Below are 15,372 nucleotides of genomic sequence, written 5' to 3' on the forward strand. Positions count from 1 at the left end.
ATAATTCGCATCTCTTTCAAGCTATAGCTATTTGTAGTAAAAGCAAAATTAAATCACCCATTTGAGACTGCAGACTTTGTGAGAACAATCAAGGGGGTGATGAGGCAGCTGAGGGAGATGTCCTCCTTTCCCTGCCGGCACAGAGATCCAGGCAGGTAGCCCTGCGTGTGCTTTCTAGGGGATCTCCTGGTTTTCAACATATGCCAGAAATCCAGATGCTCAAGTGGCAATCCACCTGACTCTACCTGCATATATATATATATTCTTTTTTTCCTGATTGATAGCTGGGATGTATTTGGATGTGATGGAATATAACATATTTTTCAGATGCTGCTCTTTAGTTAACGTGGAAGAGACTGCCACTGAGCAAGTGCAGACTGGTGAGCAAGCAAGTAAAGCGTGCCCACTGTTGTGCATGTGAGTTTGGTACTTGGGAGGGCAGGACAGCCAGAGAGCTTTGCACAGGTCCTCTGTGCAGTGCAGGTCTGTGCTTCATGAATTTCCTGCACTGCCCATGTCTGGGCTTGGACCTTCTGCATCCCTCCATCCTGGAGGTGTCCCTTGTCCTTGCAGCACATGGGGCTGCAGGATACCAACACGCTTTCAGCCTTTCCATGTGCTGCCTGGGCCAGGAACTCCCACCTGTAATGCAGGAGGCAGCCTGGCTTTGCCCCCCAAGTGTATTTTTTGATACTTTGAGTAGATAGACAGTCCTTTCAATTTGCAGAATTGTCTGCTATGTTACTAATCACCAGCTTTGAGGGGAACCCATTAGAGACATCACCAAGTGAAGAAGTTTGGCATTGCAGCACTCACGATCTTAAAAATCAAAAAGTCCCCCCAGTAAATTGATAGAGCAATGCTTAAACTAGCATCTCCTTCTTACTGCCATATACTGTACCTACTGTGGGAATGACACTCACTCAGAGCATGTATTTTGGCCGGGAAAGATCCTGTGTGCCTTAATATTATTTATGTCTGTTTTTCTCCAGAGCTCTTTTTGGTCAGGATTGTGATTTACGCTGTTTTTATTCCAGCTACACAGGAGATTCTTTGACGGATTACAACCTCTGCAAACTCCAACTCGTGAAGAAGAATGACAGCTCAGAGACTTAAACCAGACTTTTCACCATCCTGGAAAGGAACTGGCTGCCAGCACTTGCGGTTTTTTTAATGCTCTACCTCCCTCTGCTGTTATCAGCGAGAAGTTCCTCGACAATGGGAAATCATGTACTTGCTGCTTCGATTTCCATGCTCTCGCTCCTGGCAGTGATGGGCGACGCGGACAGTAAGGCCGACGGCTCCTTCATGATGGACTCGGACCCCAGCCGCTGCATGAGGCATCACTACGTCGACTCCATCAGCCACCCCTTGTACAAGTGTAGCTCGAAGGTAAGGACTTCCTTCACCCCCTTGCAGCAGGGTGCTGTGTCGGAAGAGTTGTGAAAATGAGCCATTTTGTGGGGTATTTTTTTTATTACTATTACTATCCCCCCCCCTCCCCCCCCCCCCCGCATAAATTCCTTGCATCCTAAATCCAGCTGCAGAGAGCTACAGATGTAGAGGCATCTGCGTGTGCACATCAGAACTGGGGCTGGGGAGAAAGTCTATTGACTCTCTTTTCACCTTTTCATCACCACGATGGCAAAACTAACGTGCAGTGAATTGTGAGGTTCAAAGGAGGGTGCTGGAGTCTCAGCCACCAGTGCCAAGGAGATGGGCTAGTTTGGAAATTTAGATCCAGTCACCCCCTCTCTCAAGTGAGACATGAATCTGAAGTATGTAAACTGGCCACTTATGAGGTGGCATACTGAGATAAAGAACCAAGCTGTAAGATGGTAATGAAAAACGAATGTGAAAAACGTTGCTAATTTTTTTCCCCTGTTTAGTTTCAAGGCCTTTGTTTTCATGCAGAATGACAATTGGATGTTTACTGTGGGGCTTAGGAGCAGAAGGAAATACAAGATTTCCTTTCATTTGAGATTTCAAGCCTGAAAAATTTTGTGTCAAAGCGCTTTAAGCAGCCCACACATGTAGCCTACAGTCATTTATTTCATTGCGTGGAGAAAAAGAATGGGGAGAAACAATGGGAAAATCCTTGCTCATCCCTTTTGCCTTGTCCTAATTTGTTCCAGTTGAGTTAACACAGCCCATATTCAATGTACAGTCTCCGCCTGTCCTACCATCCCTCTGTCCCACAGAAAGTGGCTTTGCCTTATGCACCCACATGCCTGGGAGCAACCACCATCTGCGATGTGTTTGCCAGCACTGAGTTGGATAAGGGCAATGGGAGGCAGGTACATGATGGGCTTTGGGATAGGAGGGCTCCCTGGCAAACCCCAGCAGCTGTGATCACAGGAGCATTTCTGAGGAGAAAGGATCCACACAGTTCGGATGGATGCAGTGCTGGCTGCAGAGATGCCCCAGACATCAAGTAACAGTGCAGGGATGAGGTAATACCATGGGTGGCTGCGGCCCATAAAACTTAAAATAAAGCACAGAGGCAAGTGTCAACAAGAAAATAAGACCCTCTCAGTGCTCTGTGCTCCCCCATGCACCAGGGTTTCTGCCCTGGCTGTGCCCTTCAGTAGGGCTTGTCTTGTGCTTGCTTGCCCGAGAAGGGCTGACGGTCTCTAAATCAGGCTCAGGGAAAAACCCCTCTCTGGGCTGCTGTTTGCCCAGCCTTGTGTAACCATGCCTGATCCACCAACAGGAGATCAGAGGCTTTTGCCCTACTTATGCATTACTTGTGATTCAGAAGAGATCTTTTTGTTTGCTTTTAGCCTAGACTAGGCCTTCTTACCACCTGGGAAACATCTGTCATTAACACGCAGGGCTGCAGAGATGCACCTCTGTGCAACATTGATTTTATTGCAGTTGACCCCAGTGACAGGCAAAGGTGAAACGTGTAGGTATGTGGGTGATGTGCACGGGTTGTACTTACTGGTACGTGGGTGCTAGCAACCCTCCTCTCTCAAGGCCCTTCAGATCACTTATTAGACCTGAGAATCCGTAGCTGCTGTGATGGTTTGGTCCAGGAGGGTGATGCCTTATCCAACTGGCCCTCTCCCTCAGATGCCTGCTCTGCCAGAAAGCAGGAGGACCTGTGCTATGTAATGCAGGCAAGATGGTAGGTAGCCTCCAGAGGCTCTTTGGTCTCCAGTTTTGGGTAGGATCCCCCTCTGTATCTCTACATGCAGAAAGGCAAATGAGTAACAAGCGGTGACTTCGCTAGGGTGGTGAGAAATGCAGAGTATAACTGACCTGGGCAAACTGCTTCAGATATAAGAGGATAAATACAACACGTCCCAGCCCAGCCCAATCCCTGAGGCAAATCCCTCTTGGAGCATGAAGAATGGGGATTCTCTGGCCTGGGGCCAGAGGACTGGACTGCATTATCCCAGTCTCTCCTTCTCCCCACAACCATCACCCACCTGGCCCCATTCCTTGGCTGCAGCAGGTTACCACAGCACAGCTTTGCTTCTGCTTGGCCTTGCATCACCACTGACTCTACAGGTCTACTGCCATGGCCAAGCCCTCCTGTCCCAGGACCAGCAGGGCACTCACCCGGAGGCAGGCAGGCAGGCAGGCAGGCAGGAAGGAAGGAAGGAAGGAAGGAAGGAAGGAAGGAAGGAAGGAAGGAAGGAAGGAAGGAAGGAAGGAAGGAAGGAAGGAAGGAAGGAAGGAAGGAAGGAAGGAAGGAAGGAAGGAAGGCTGCCAACAACTCAGCTTCTTAGCATCCCTAATGACAGAGAAAAGCAATCAGGCCTTTAAGGAGTGTGATTGATGGAAATGAGAGCACAGAATGCATTGTAATGAAAACCATATTATTTCAAAACTGAGCTTTGAGAAAAAAGCTGTTGACATAAACATCTGTAACTCCAACTGCAAAAATGTCAGTGACTTTTTTAAAATCAAGCCTTTAATGGAAATCATGTTTGAAAACATTATCACATCTCTTGGCTTCCCAAATTCCACAATGGTTTCAAGAACAGTTTTTTAACAGTACTGCAAGTTGTATGGACTTTCTCATGAAGTGAAAAATGAAAACAGTTTCCATACAAAGCAAAATAATGTTGACATTTCCTAGAAAACTTCTCTCTGTTTGTTAAATCAGGCACTTATTTTTTTTTTTTACAGTCTCAGGGATCTGAATCATCCTGCTAGACATATGGCTTCTGTTCTGGATCTAGCATATAAACACAGACCAATATTAGACTTGCTAATGAAAATTAGATGTAATGTCTGTTCCTATATATATTGTGATAAAATATAAACAAGTCAAAAAAAGGAAGGTTCTGCGGGAGTAGCTGTGGGAATTGTGGTATCTCGTTTCCACCGAGTTTCCATTGTGAAGCCTGGACCAACAACTGATGTCAAGCAAAGACTTTGCCCTTTTTTGGCGTGATATATTGGTTCCTCTGAGCCATCCTTTTTCACTCTGTATGTTTTCCCTTTTAGTGCAGCATAGAATTACAGAAGTTAAAAATGGCCTCAGAAATTGCAAGACATATTACGTCTGCTGTCCGTCTTGGTTAAAAAAGGATTATGTCCACTGCGCTTCTCTGTGGAGGCTGCCAATTGTACCCACATGGGAAGCAGTTTTGTTGCAGTTGGAAACGTTCACCCAATATAATTTAATCATTAAAATCCCTCTTGCTTGTGACCTCAGGCAGATGTTGAAAACAGGTTTCCAAAGCCTTCAGAAAAGTAGTCCATTATAGTAACAGAGTGTGTAACAGAGACGCAAGGGAGGGATGATGGGGGAAGGTCATCTGTTCCTGAAAGACAATGTTTGCCTTCGACTTCAAGGAAATGTTTGTGTCAACTCACCAGGCATTGCCCTTCCTGGCCATGTTTAATTCTGCCTGACCCCTGTCATGGAGACCCACTGGTCTTCCCCGTGCTGGATCGCCTTGCCACTGCGGCCAGTGCCGGCTAGATTACAGCGCTGGCTGTCACAAGTGCTTCCTCCACGTGTGCCAGAAATGTGCTGCCACCAACAGCCCCACACCAAGGAATCCAGCCCAGAGAGACACGGACCAGATGAAGAAAGATTTAGCAAAAGTTTGAATATATTTGCTCATGAGGTAGCTCAGGAGGTTTCTGGTAACGCCTGCTCGTGGCCAGGCCACGGACACTGTGTGAAAGTCTGCTCTCATGCCCCTCAGCCCACCTGCCTCTGGGCTGCAGCTTGTTGCTGAAGAGAACTGCAAACACTGTCAGCATCAACCCTCTCCATGGCTTCTGAATCTCCAGAACACAGCTCAAACTATCTGAGTAAAATATTGCCTCAGATTCAGGTCGCTCTCTTTGGTGGCCGTCCAGATACCTAGAGACTGATGATTTTAAGTAAAGAAAACTTATTTTGATCCTAGCTGCTCATACACATGAGCCTTCCCCCCAGCCCCCGCAGTTCCCACGCTGTAGCGCACCGTGCTTCCGGATCCAGTATCGCAAGGTGACACGCACCAGCTCACAGGCGTGGGGGTTGCGGGGAGCCAGGAGGCACGCGTATCAGGATATAAAATACCCACATGTTTTTTACTATATATACACACCCACTGTACTGCTGTGCTATGCCATCACAGCATTACTAATTATTTAGGTGCTAATCTCTATTGCGCTACAGTATGCGATGCAATAAGCAGCTGGTGCGATTGATTAAATGGCAAAGCAAAGCTTTTAAAGTACATGCTATTTCCAGCTCATTTGCACACCTGCCAAAATCCACTGGTGCTGTTCTGGATTTATGAGGAGGAGGAGGAGGAGGAGGAGAAGGAGGTTTAATTTTGCTGAGGACTTCAGGTTAGCCCAGAAATTTAGAAAGCTATCAAAATGAGAAATCGGGGCATTTTTTATCCTGCAAGTCTGACTTGATGCTCACGGTGCTGTGCCATTTGCAAAGATATACAGTCATCCAAAACCAGGGCATGAAACCAGCAGTGTGTTATTTTACATGATATGAATACTGACTGTGATCATATGAAAAAGTAGCCAGCAAAATTCGAGTTTTTAAAATTAGAGTCTCCACAGAATAGAAGATACTTTAAAGACAAGGCTTGCAATTATGAATGCAGTTGAACTCTGAATAAATATTGACTGTTTTTGCATTAGAAAGCTTGCTGTTCGTAAGGAACGTACTCAGACACAGATAATTCCACTCCATAATTACACCGTGGTACTGTAGTCCTTAATCCTGTTCCAGGAGGGCTGGTTTGCTTTTATCTTGACATTTCTGAAAGTATTGCAGATACAGGAGCAGATGTGTGCCATAAAAGGTCCTTAAGGTAACAGTACCAGAAGTGACTAACTCTTCCAGCTCCAGAAGCATCAACCATTAGAAGTCACCTCTGCCATAAAGAAATGTGTGCTGAAACCACAGTATCATAGAAACATTGGCTGGAAGGGATTCTGGAGGTCCTCTGGACCACCCAAAAGCAACTTGTGACCATTGCACATTCCCCCTTACCACTCCTGAGGAGCGTTTGGCTCCGTTGTCTTTGCAGCTCCCTTTGGAGCAGCTGCCACTCTCTTCTGCAGCCGAATGCACAGGAATAGCCTATGACAGAGTGTGCTCACAGTCCGGAGAACTGGTCAAAGTGGGGGATCTAGCAAGAGCTGTCAAGATGCCAGAAGGGAAACTATTTAAGATGTCCCAATCTGATGTCTTTCCTTTGCAGTACAGGCAGGGTTACATAACTGTGTAGCAATTCACCAGCTGCCTGCCTATGGGAAGTGAGTTTTGTTTACTAGGGGACAAGAGTGGATTTTATCTGTCAGAAACAGGCTGGTAACTCTGTAACAATTGTCCCATTCCCTGTGCTCATAGACACTAAAGACACTGACATTAAGGAGCTTGACATAGCCAGTATGCCTAAAGGTAGGCAATAAGCTGAGCATCTTTACATTTCTACTTCATACATTATATATCTAAGCATTTGAGACATTCAGTCGCCCCAAAGACCAGTTCTGCTGATCTCTAGCATACACTCAAAATGTTGGAAAGTATCCAACCAAAGTATCAGCCTGCCTGATGATTTAAGGGCTTGGATGCCACAAATCTGGGGTCAGCAAGTCACCATCCCTGGAAAGCACGGCTGGCTGTGACTGGAGCACAAAGGTCAGCTTTCTGAAAAACAGGCCCCTTAGTCCTTATCAGTGTTGGCACCTGGGACTCTTTTTTTCTTCTGCCCACTTTATCTGCTCTGCTCTCCCAGATACAGCCTGGGGGCAATGCACTGTGTGGGGGCTTGGTGCCTTTGCCGAGGTAGGGATGTGCAGTAAGTGAAGAAAGACCAGCCAGACTGGAAGGAGGTACCCACCTGCCATTGTTAGCTGAGTGCTGGCCGCCACAGGGGCACGTTTCCTAACCCATCTCTGTTTCCTTTGCAGATGGTGCTGCTGGCTCGCTGCGAAGGGCGCTGCAGCCAGACGTCGCGCTCGGAGCCGATGGTTTCCTTCAGCACCGTCCTGAAGCAGCCTTTCCGCTCCACCTGCCACTGCTGCCGGCCCCAGACCTCCAAGCTGAAGGCCATGCGGTTGCGATGCTCGGGGGGCATGCGGCTCACCGCCACCTACCGCTACATCCTGTCCTGCCACTGCGAGGAGTGCAACTCTTAGGGACGCACCTGCCGCAGCAGTGGGGGGAACTGGGATGCTGCTGGCAGGGAAGGCTCCCAAGAAGTCACCAGAGGTGAAGTCGACGCTCCCAGCGTACGATTGCAGTGAGGACAGGACTAACCAGGCTGGATTGGATCTGAGAGCTGAAGTGTAAAATACCCAGGGGCCCTGGATGGTGCCAGTACCGAAGTGTGGGCGGTGGCAAAGGCAAAAGACTTGTTTTTAAGAAGCCTTTCTTTTTTTCTGAAAGGATATTGCTGTGTGCTGCTTCTTTTTTCGGGCTCAGCTCTGAATACAGAGAGGTGTTTTCACTTCCAGCCAGTGGCAGCAGGGCAAAAGAGAGGAAGGAAGGTCATCTGGATGACAGCATCACGTGCTGGGAGTTGGTGTTCGGACAGAGGATGGGCATCAGCTCCCACATACCACCTCTTAACCTATCAATTTATTCTCAGTCTCCTAGTTATATTGGCCTTCAAATCAAACTTTGTTGTTGGCAGGGGTTATCTGTTACTGATCCAGCAGGCAAGCGCTGGATAACTTTAACTGTGGTTTAGAAGAAATTACAAATAAATAATTGAAAAGTGAACTGGGTGTGAAATGTAGCACTGGGAATGCCCAGCCCTGGCCTGCTGAAGTGATTGCTTGCAGGGTACAGCATCCCAGTTCTGTGGCTGAGTAACTCCCAAGAAGTGAAAGGTCATGAAACTCATTATTCCACTCTAAAAGCCTGGAAATGTTACACACCACATCTGTTGCAAAAGCCATTATTCCAACACTAAAAACTAATCAAAGATTAAAATTACATTCACTAAATTCAGTCTTTTCTTATCTTGGGTAGACCTGATGATGTACAGAGCAAGATCCACCAGAATAATGATCAAACCTAGGACTTATATTCATCTATGGCTCTGGGGTCATTGAATGAATAGCACTGTGGCTTTTAAATATGGGCAATCCCAGACATGGGGAAATCACCCTGATGTGCCCATAGGAAGTTTAAGGTAGAGTCTGAGTCCCATCATTAGCCACTGGACTACAAAAGCCTGTATTTTAATTTACCTAATGATCTACTACCTGGGGTCTTGGTAGACTCACCCTCCAGCTTGGCAGCTGCTCAGGGAATCACACAGCTCTTGGCTGGGCCATATGTCCATGCATCCTTGTACACACAAGGATGTAGGAGGCTGTGGCAGGGTTATCATGGGCCCAGATCTCACATGTAGGTGAAGTTGTACCACAGCCTGGGGCTCAGAGGGGGAAGGGGACATTACTGCAGGGTCCTGCAGAGCCGGGCTAGCCAGCACTTCTCTGTAAGAAGCAAGTTGGGCCAGGAGCTGCTTCCCTCTGTGGGTCCATTGTACAAAGAAATCCCCCAAGGAGATGAATGAATTGCAGAGATTTATGGGATGAAAGGACCTCAAAATAACAAAGGATCCCAAGTTTTGGAGTGGTATTTGTAGAGAAAATCTGACATTCCTGCATTAACATGAGGTTTTAGGAAAATTCAGTCATAGTCTCCGGTGACTGTAAGGAAACAACGTAACATATTACAATTCTTAAATAGCAGTATATTCAATCAGTCAGCTGTGTTTTTGTGATGTTCACATAAACTGAGGTAAGACGTTTTTTGATTGATATTATGAAGGTGTTTGGAGCATCTTGGTTGTGTAAGGATTCAGCCAGTGCAGGTTCTACCCCTCGGTAGCCCCCGTGTGCACAGTCCCACAGTTATCCTCTGGGACAAGCTGTGGTGGCTCTCATGCACAACAACATTTGGTGGGGCTCTGTGGTACCAAGGGGAAGTCCTGTTCAAGCCTAGCATTTGGTTCATCTGCACAGCACGACCCAGACTGCAGCAAATGCCATACACAGCATCTCAGGGATGCACAATGATGTTGCAGGAGATCCTCAAGGTCTGCCAGAAAGGGCAGTTGTCTTCTGGTCTACATGGGACTTGCTAGGGCTGCTTGGGCAAAGCCAAATTCCTTTGCAACTGGCTCCCTATGGGGAATATGTACAGTATGTGAAGGCAGGCAGGTGACAGACACTGGCCTTGTAAACCAAATCCTGGAGCAGGATGGCAGTCAGTAGTGGGGAGCAATGAGGGACAAGTACACCCACAGACACCAGTCAGAGAGGTTTGTGATACATGGGAAGAACTGCCTCTGTCCTCCAGAGATGATTTGGAGATGATCAGTTTTCTACAGCTGTGAGCTCTAGGTGACGAAAAGGGTGAATCAAACTGTTAGACACTGAGCAGCTCAGATTAAAATGTCAGAACTGGGAGTGATGAGCCCCAGTGAGCTCATTAGACATCATGCATGGTTTCAGCACTGTCAATTACCTTTTTTACAACCGATGCATGGTCTGAACATCAAAGGGTGAGTGAAGGGAGAGTGAGCTGTGCATTATCACCATACTACTTTATGTCAAAGATCACATGCCTGTCCCTTTTCCACTCTCTTTCAACCTCCAGCATCTAAAAATCCCATTATCCAAAAAAGCACCATGCCTTTCTGTTAATTATATATGAAAAATTCTAGTCCTTATCTGAAACATCAGCAATACTTCGATAACCAAATAACTACAGCACAAAATATGCATGACCTAAGTGTGTGTATAAAGCTTGGTGCACACAAGCAATGCTATGCACTGATCTAAGGAATGGAGAATGTTTGGAGGGTAACTGCTCTACCCGGCATCACTTTCCCCTGAGTCATGAAGCTGCTGTCCTCCTTTGCTGGTGAAAAATGGGAAACTGGGGGGCTATGACAAAATTAATGTGACAGTTTGCAGCACACCTGTATGGCTATGAGTGGGTTGACTGGCTGGACAGCATGTGGCAGAGCATTGTGGACCCTATCACAGTGCTCCCGTAAGGAGAGAGGAGAGGTTATGGAACTGATTCTTACACCCCCTTACTATCACAGTGCTAGAGCTATAATTGCTCAAATCAGTCTCACAGAAGATATTTGTGCTTCAACAAAATCTTTCTTTTTTATTTTTTTTTAATTTTTTTCCCTTTCACAACCCACATTCCTTCTACTTTTCCTCAATTCCTCTAATAAATCATCACCTTGTGACCCCAAAGGCCGTTGCCAAGCATAAATGTTGAGGTGAATTCAACATTATCTGATTTAACCATTGAGCCAAATAAATGCACGGAAGGAACATAATAGGAGTTAAGAAGGACAAGGCAAAGCATACTTGTAAATAGCTAGAACTAGATATTAAACAATGAATGAAAATTTCAAAGCCTCCTTTTAGCTTTGTCAGGCAATCTTCATATTAATATTTAAGAAAAGGAGGAGCTATTCTTCAAAACAAATGCCTCCAAGTCTGTCATAAATCCAGATTTTAATGCTTCTTTTTAAACAGCATTTTAGGCAACTGAGTACTGAATGGAGCACACAAGTGCCAGCCATGTTAAAATTCAGGAGGCATATTGAAGCAAAAGTGAGGCTTTGGGTAAAACTACTGGATTTGGTTCATGGCGTGAGAGAGTCTAAATGGCACTTGGAGATGAAACAGCTTCCTGATTCCTGAGCCTGACACCACTCGGGATACTTAAACTGTGTTTTTCAAGTCAGGCTGCAGCATAAGTGCTTCTTAAATTGAAGAGCAGGGAAGGCAGTGTCTAGCTGCCCAGATAATGTTGTGGGGCTCTTTCTTTGCTAAAGTGTTCAGTTTCTGGGACTCGAATGAGACAGCATTTTCTTCTTTTGCTCTCGCTGCACCTCACTCTTCAGGCACAAAAGGCTGGTCCAGCTGGGACCATCCTGTGGTTTGCTCAAGATGGGATGCAATGCAGACTTTTGACCATCACCACCGTATGCCCTCTGTTCCTTTGATAAAGTTTTTGAGTCTAGCTTGGCTTACTTTTGAAAGCTACCCATCCCAGCAGCGGTGGTGTTACGTTTCAGCTGGAGTGAATCGTGCTCATGGAGACCAGAGGGAAACACCAGACATTTGCTGGTACCCATTGCTTGGAAGAAAAGCCTTATGACACCACTGCATTTTGTACCTATCAGAAATAATCTGAGATTTTCCAGGGTGAAAGACACCATGAACTAGCAAATATTAATTATTCTGGTCCCAGCTGCAGTGGCTTTGTTAGGTGCTTAAAGCTGCATAGATACAAAGCTGGTTTGCTAGTTCAAGCCTTGTATGAATCATTAAACTGAAGAAGTGCTTTCTTGGAGATATCCCCACTGACTTTCTTTACACCTCACCTTGCCCTCCGAGCTTGGAGAACTTCTACCAGGTAACTGATCTTGAGCCTGGCTGCGTCCTGGTGGCCTTCATCAGGGCTTTTGTAAGATACTGTCATGGCACTCATGGCAATAATGGAGAGGTAAAGTTTAGTGACATCCACGGTGCACCACAGCCTGTGCTGGGCCTTCACATGTGCCTTAGTTGTGACCTATTCACCAAGTCCTTGCAGATCTACCATGAATCCCTGAAATTCAAGCAGGAATGTGTAGATTGTAGCCAGAATATTTTTGTGAAAGGCAAGAAGTTACTGTCTCACAGGAATTGTTCGATGTTTTGAATGTCTCACCTCAGTTCTGAGGATCTGATATGAGAAAATAGATGCTCCTGAACTTCTGTGGTGAGTGTTTTTTCAGTGCCTTATTCTACATGTTCAAAGACAGCAGTTTCTTATTGAATTTGTCTGAAACAGGATTAAACCCTCTAGAAAGCACAATTCTGCTTAGCACGGAATTTTTTCTCTGTGTTGGGACACAAGTATTCTTGAAAAATCCAGATGTCATGAAAAGGTCAGGGAGGACGCTCCTTACTTTCTTTGACTCTGTAATTTTTTAAGATACAAGGGCCCTGGAAAAAGAAAAAAATAAAAGAAAAAAATCCAGGGTGAAAGTGACTGACAGCCTTCTAAGACATCATTATAGCGTTGCTTGTTACTATTATAGCTAACAGGTATTGAGGCAGATACTCCTACAAAAGTAGCAGCCCAGTAAGTTTGCTGCATTGCACATGTACAAACAAGTTGGTTGGAAATCCAAATAGTGAGTCTATCACTTTTATTTTGTAAGCAAGGGGCCACAGTCTTGATTTATGGTTCAAAAGAGAGAAGAGAGGTGTTATCAAGGAGGTCGATGCACTCAAAATGGTCCTTGGTAATCCTATGATGTGGAGAAGACCACCAAGAAACAAAAGATCAGAGTAAGAATAAGTAATCTTGTTTGGCTTGCACAAAGAATACATATTTCAGAATGTTTTGGTTTGTTTTTTTTCTTTTTAATAGACCATTTGGGAGCAGTCTAGGAATCAAAAATATGTAAGAAAAAAGGACATCTATTATTTGTTGGAATTATTACTTCTTTTAGATGCCAACCAGCAATACAGCCCATTAAAACAAAACCTTAAAAACCGTTAATCACATTCCCAAGTAATCTGCATATATTTATCTCTTTTTTTTTTTTTTTCTAGGAAGAACTAAAGAGCTAATCCTGAGTTAGAACTATTTTCACTCACATTCACAATTGCTAGTCCAAGCTCCACATGGATCTCAAGACTTCATAACAGAAAACCTAAAGGAGGTTAGCTCCTGCTCTTCCATCCCACATCTCTGCTGTCATGGAATTTCCATGCTGCTAGGATCTGGCTGCTAATGTCAGGCACATCTCCACACCATCCCATACAGAGCTTGTCCAAACACTCTCAGTAACTGGAATTGGGATGCTGGAAGGAGAAACCTGTGACCTGCTGCAGCAAGACTGTGCAGACTTAAACGCTTTCTAATTATATGTGAGCTACATATGTTCAAATTTTACCGCTCCAGGGACTAGAGTTAGTGCTGCCTCACATATTTCATTCGCTTTGAAGTGCAAGAGAGTCCCTACACTGGGAGAACCCATCCCTTTGCTTCCCAATTTCTCCCATGTTGTTTTATTGTTTATGCCTGCTTCTGCCTTTAAGGCCTTGAGCAGTGAGGAGTTGGGAGTCCACCTCCCTTCCTCTGTACTCTCCTATCTGGAAACAGCCTCGTGGGGGGAAATATGTGCATCATCATCCTCTATATTGAAAACTTCTTTCCTCTTTTGCATCTGGTTTCAAAGACTGAGTGATGTGCTAGTTCTGTTTCTTCATCTGCAGGCACTGTGGAGGCCAGGACCTGGGGGAATACCTGTTTTGTGACCTGATGTTGGAAACTCACTAATGACTACTTGGTGATTTTTTTATCCCTTAAACTGTATTATTGGATACAGGGACATGTGTATGCACACACACACACACAGAGACTGGAAGGCAGGGAGGCTGAGACTGTGTTTGCTCTAAGATGGGAAAAGCTATATAGCTCCTAGCCTGGACTTGGCTGAGCACAGCTTTGTGGGAAAAGAACTCTCTAGTAGCCTTTCAACGAGGTACAGAAGAGAAACATGCAGAGAGACACACAAATCTACATTCGTGAAGGTATCTTTAATGCATGTGAACCTCAGCAGTGCCTTTGTTGTCAAACAAAACACCGGCATGAATGGTCTGGAGCCCAGTAACATGGAAGGCGACAAACACAGATTGGGGCTCGACCAGCGGCACCCCGGCTGCAGCGGAGGCAGAGGGCGCGCCCGACCCCGCGCCTACGCGCTGCTGAGCGGGCCACGCTTGTCCCTGGAAGTGGAGCACAGCGTGAGGCTCGGGCATGACGGGATCCCTGCGGATCCCCCCTCCTCCCTTCCCGGGAGAGAGCTGGGGCCCGGGCCGAGCCTTTAGGTGGAGCTCACGGACCGCCGCTCCGGGGAAGAGCGGAGCCGCCGCACCGGCGGGACGCAGGGAGCTGGCCCGGCCCCGCGGGGGGGGGGGGGGGGGGGGGGAGGAAAAGGGAGGCAGAGATAATCCCACCATTTTCACAGCTCGGGTTAATAGCCAGGTTCATCACAAAGGAAAGGAAAAAGGGTTTCCTTCCTAAGTTCTTCGGAGATGACTTTTGTCCTGTGTGCGCGGTGCAGGACGTGAGGTTGCCCGTGGGTCCGCCTTGGCTCGGCTGCGGCACTGGGGGTGGAGTGGTGAGCGCACCTGGCTGCCACTGTGAGGCGAGGACGGCATCAGAGACACGCTGCGTAGGTCCACACAGCCAAGGAAGCTCCCTTCAGGTCTACCTTGCATCTCATGGACATTCAGGATCACAGGATGCTTTGGGTTGGAAGGGACCTTAAAGATCATCTAGTTCCAACCCCCTGCCATGGGCTGGGATACCCTCACTAGACCAGGTTGCCCAAAGCCCCATCCAACCTGACCTTGAGCACTGCAAGGGAGGGGGGAGCCACAGCTTCTCTGTACAGCCTGTGCCAGGAGAAGATAGAGGAGATAGAGGACACTGGATGCATCTGGCACATTTGTCTGCATGGCAGCAGAAGGTTGTGTTGGTTTGTGGGATGGTGAGAGCAGTGCCAAGCTGGTGCGCCTGGGAGGAGGGCCATTGCACAAGTGAAGTGCAGTGGAAAACACAAAGGAGAAGGCTTCTGTGCAGGTTTTGTGCTCAGAAGGGGTAATTTGGCAGGTATGTATCAACTGCAAAATGTGTAGTTCCCAATTGTCCCCAGTTCTCCTTTCTGTGAGATCTGGGAGGATGGAGAGTGGGCACAAATGAGTGGAAGAAAGCTTTATGCCAGCAGCAAACTCCAAATCTGTGGACTGTGCTTAAGGCACACGTCAGGGTTTGCAATTTTATCTAACAAAACCAGGCTTATAAAAGCTGCGTTTATTACTGTGAAAATTATACCAGCC

The 15,372-nt window shown here is 46.5% G+C and overlaps 1 protein-coding gene across 1 annotated transcript; it reads left to right on the forward strand.

The window, feature by feature from the left end:
- Nucleotides 1–1,173: 1,173 nt before the first annotated feature.
- Nucleotides 1,174–7,623, forward strand: NDP (norrin cystine knot growth factor NDP; the record flags this gene model as incomplete). Its single annotated transcript, XM_084267434.1, has 2 exons — nt 1,174–1,392; nt 7,396–7,623. 2 exons carry the CDS (start codon nt 1,174–1,176, stop codon nt 7,621–7,623), a joined length of 447 nt encoding a protein of 148 aa, XP_084123560.1.
- Between the last annotated feature and the right edge of the window lie 7,749 nt (nt 7,624–15,372).

Source organism: Gallinula chloropus (genome assembly GCF_964237585.1).
Source record: "Gallinula chloropus genome assembly, chromosome: 1".
Lineage (NCBI taxonomy): Eukaryota > Metazoa > Chordata > Aves > Gruiformes > Rallidae > Gallinula > Gallinula chloropus.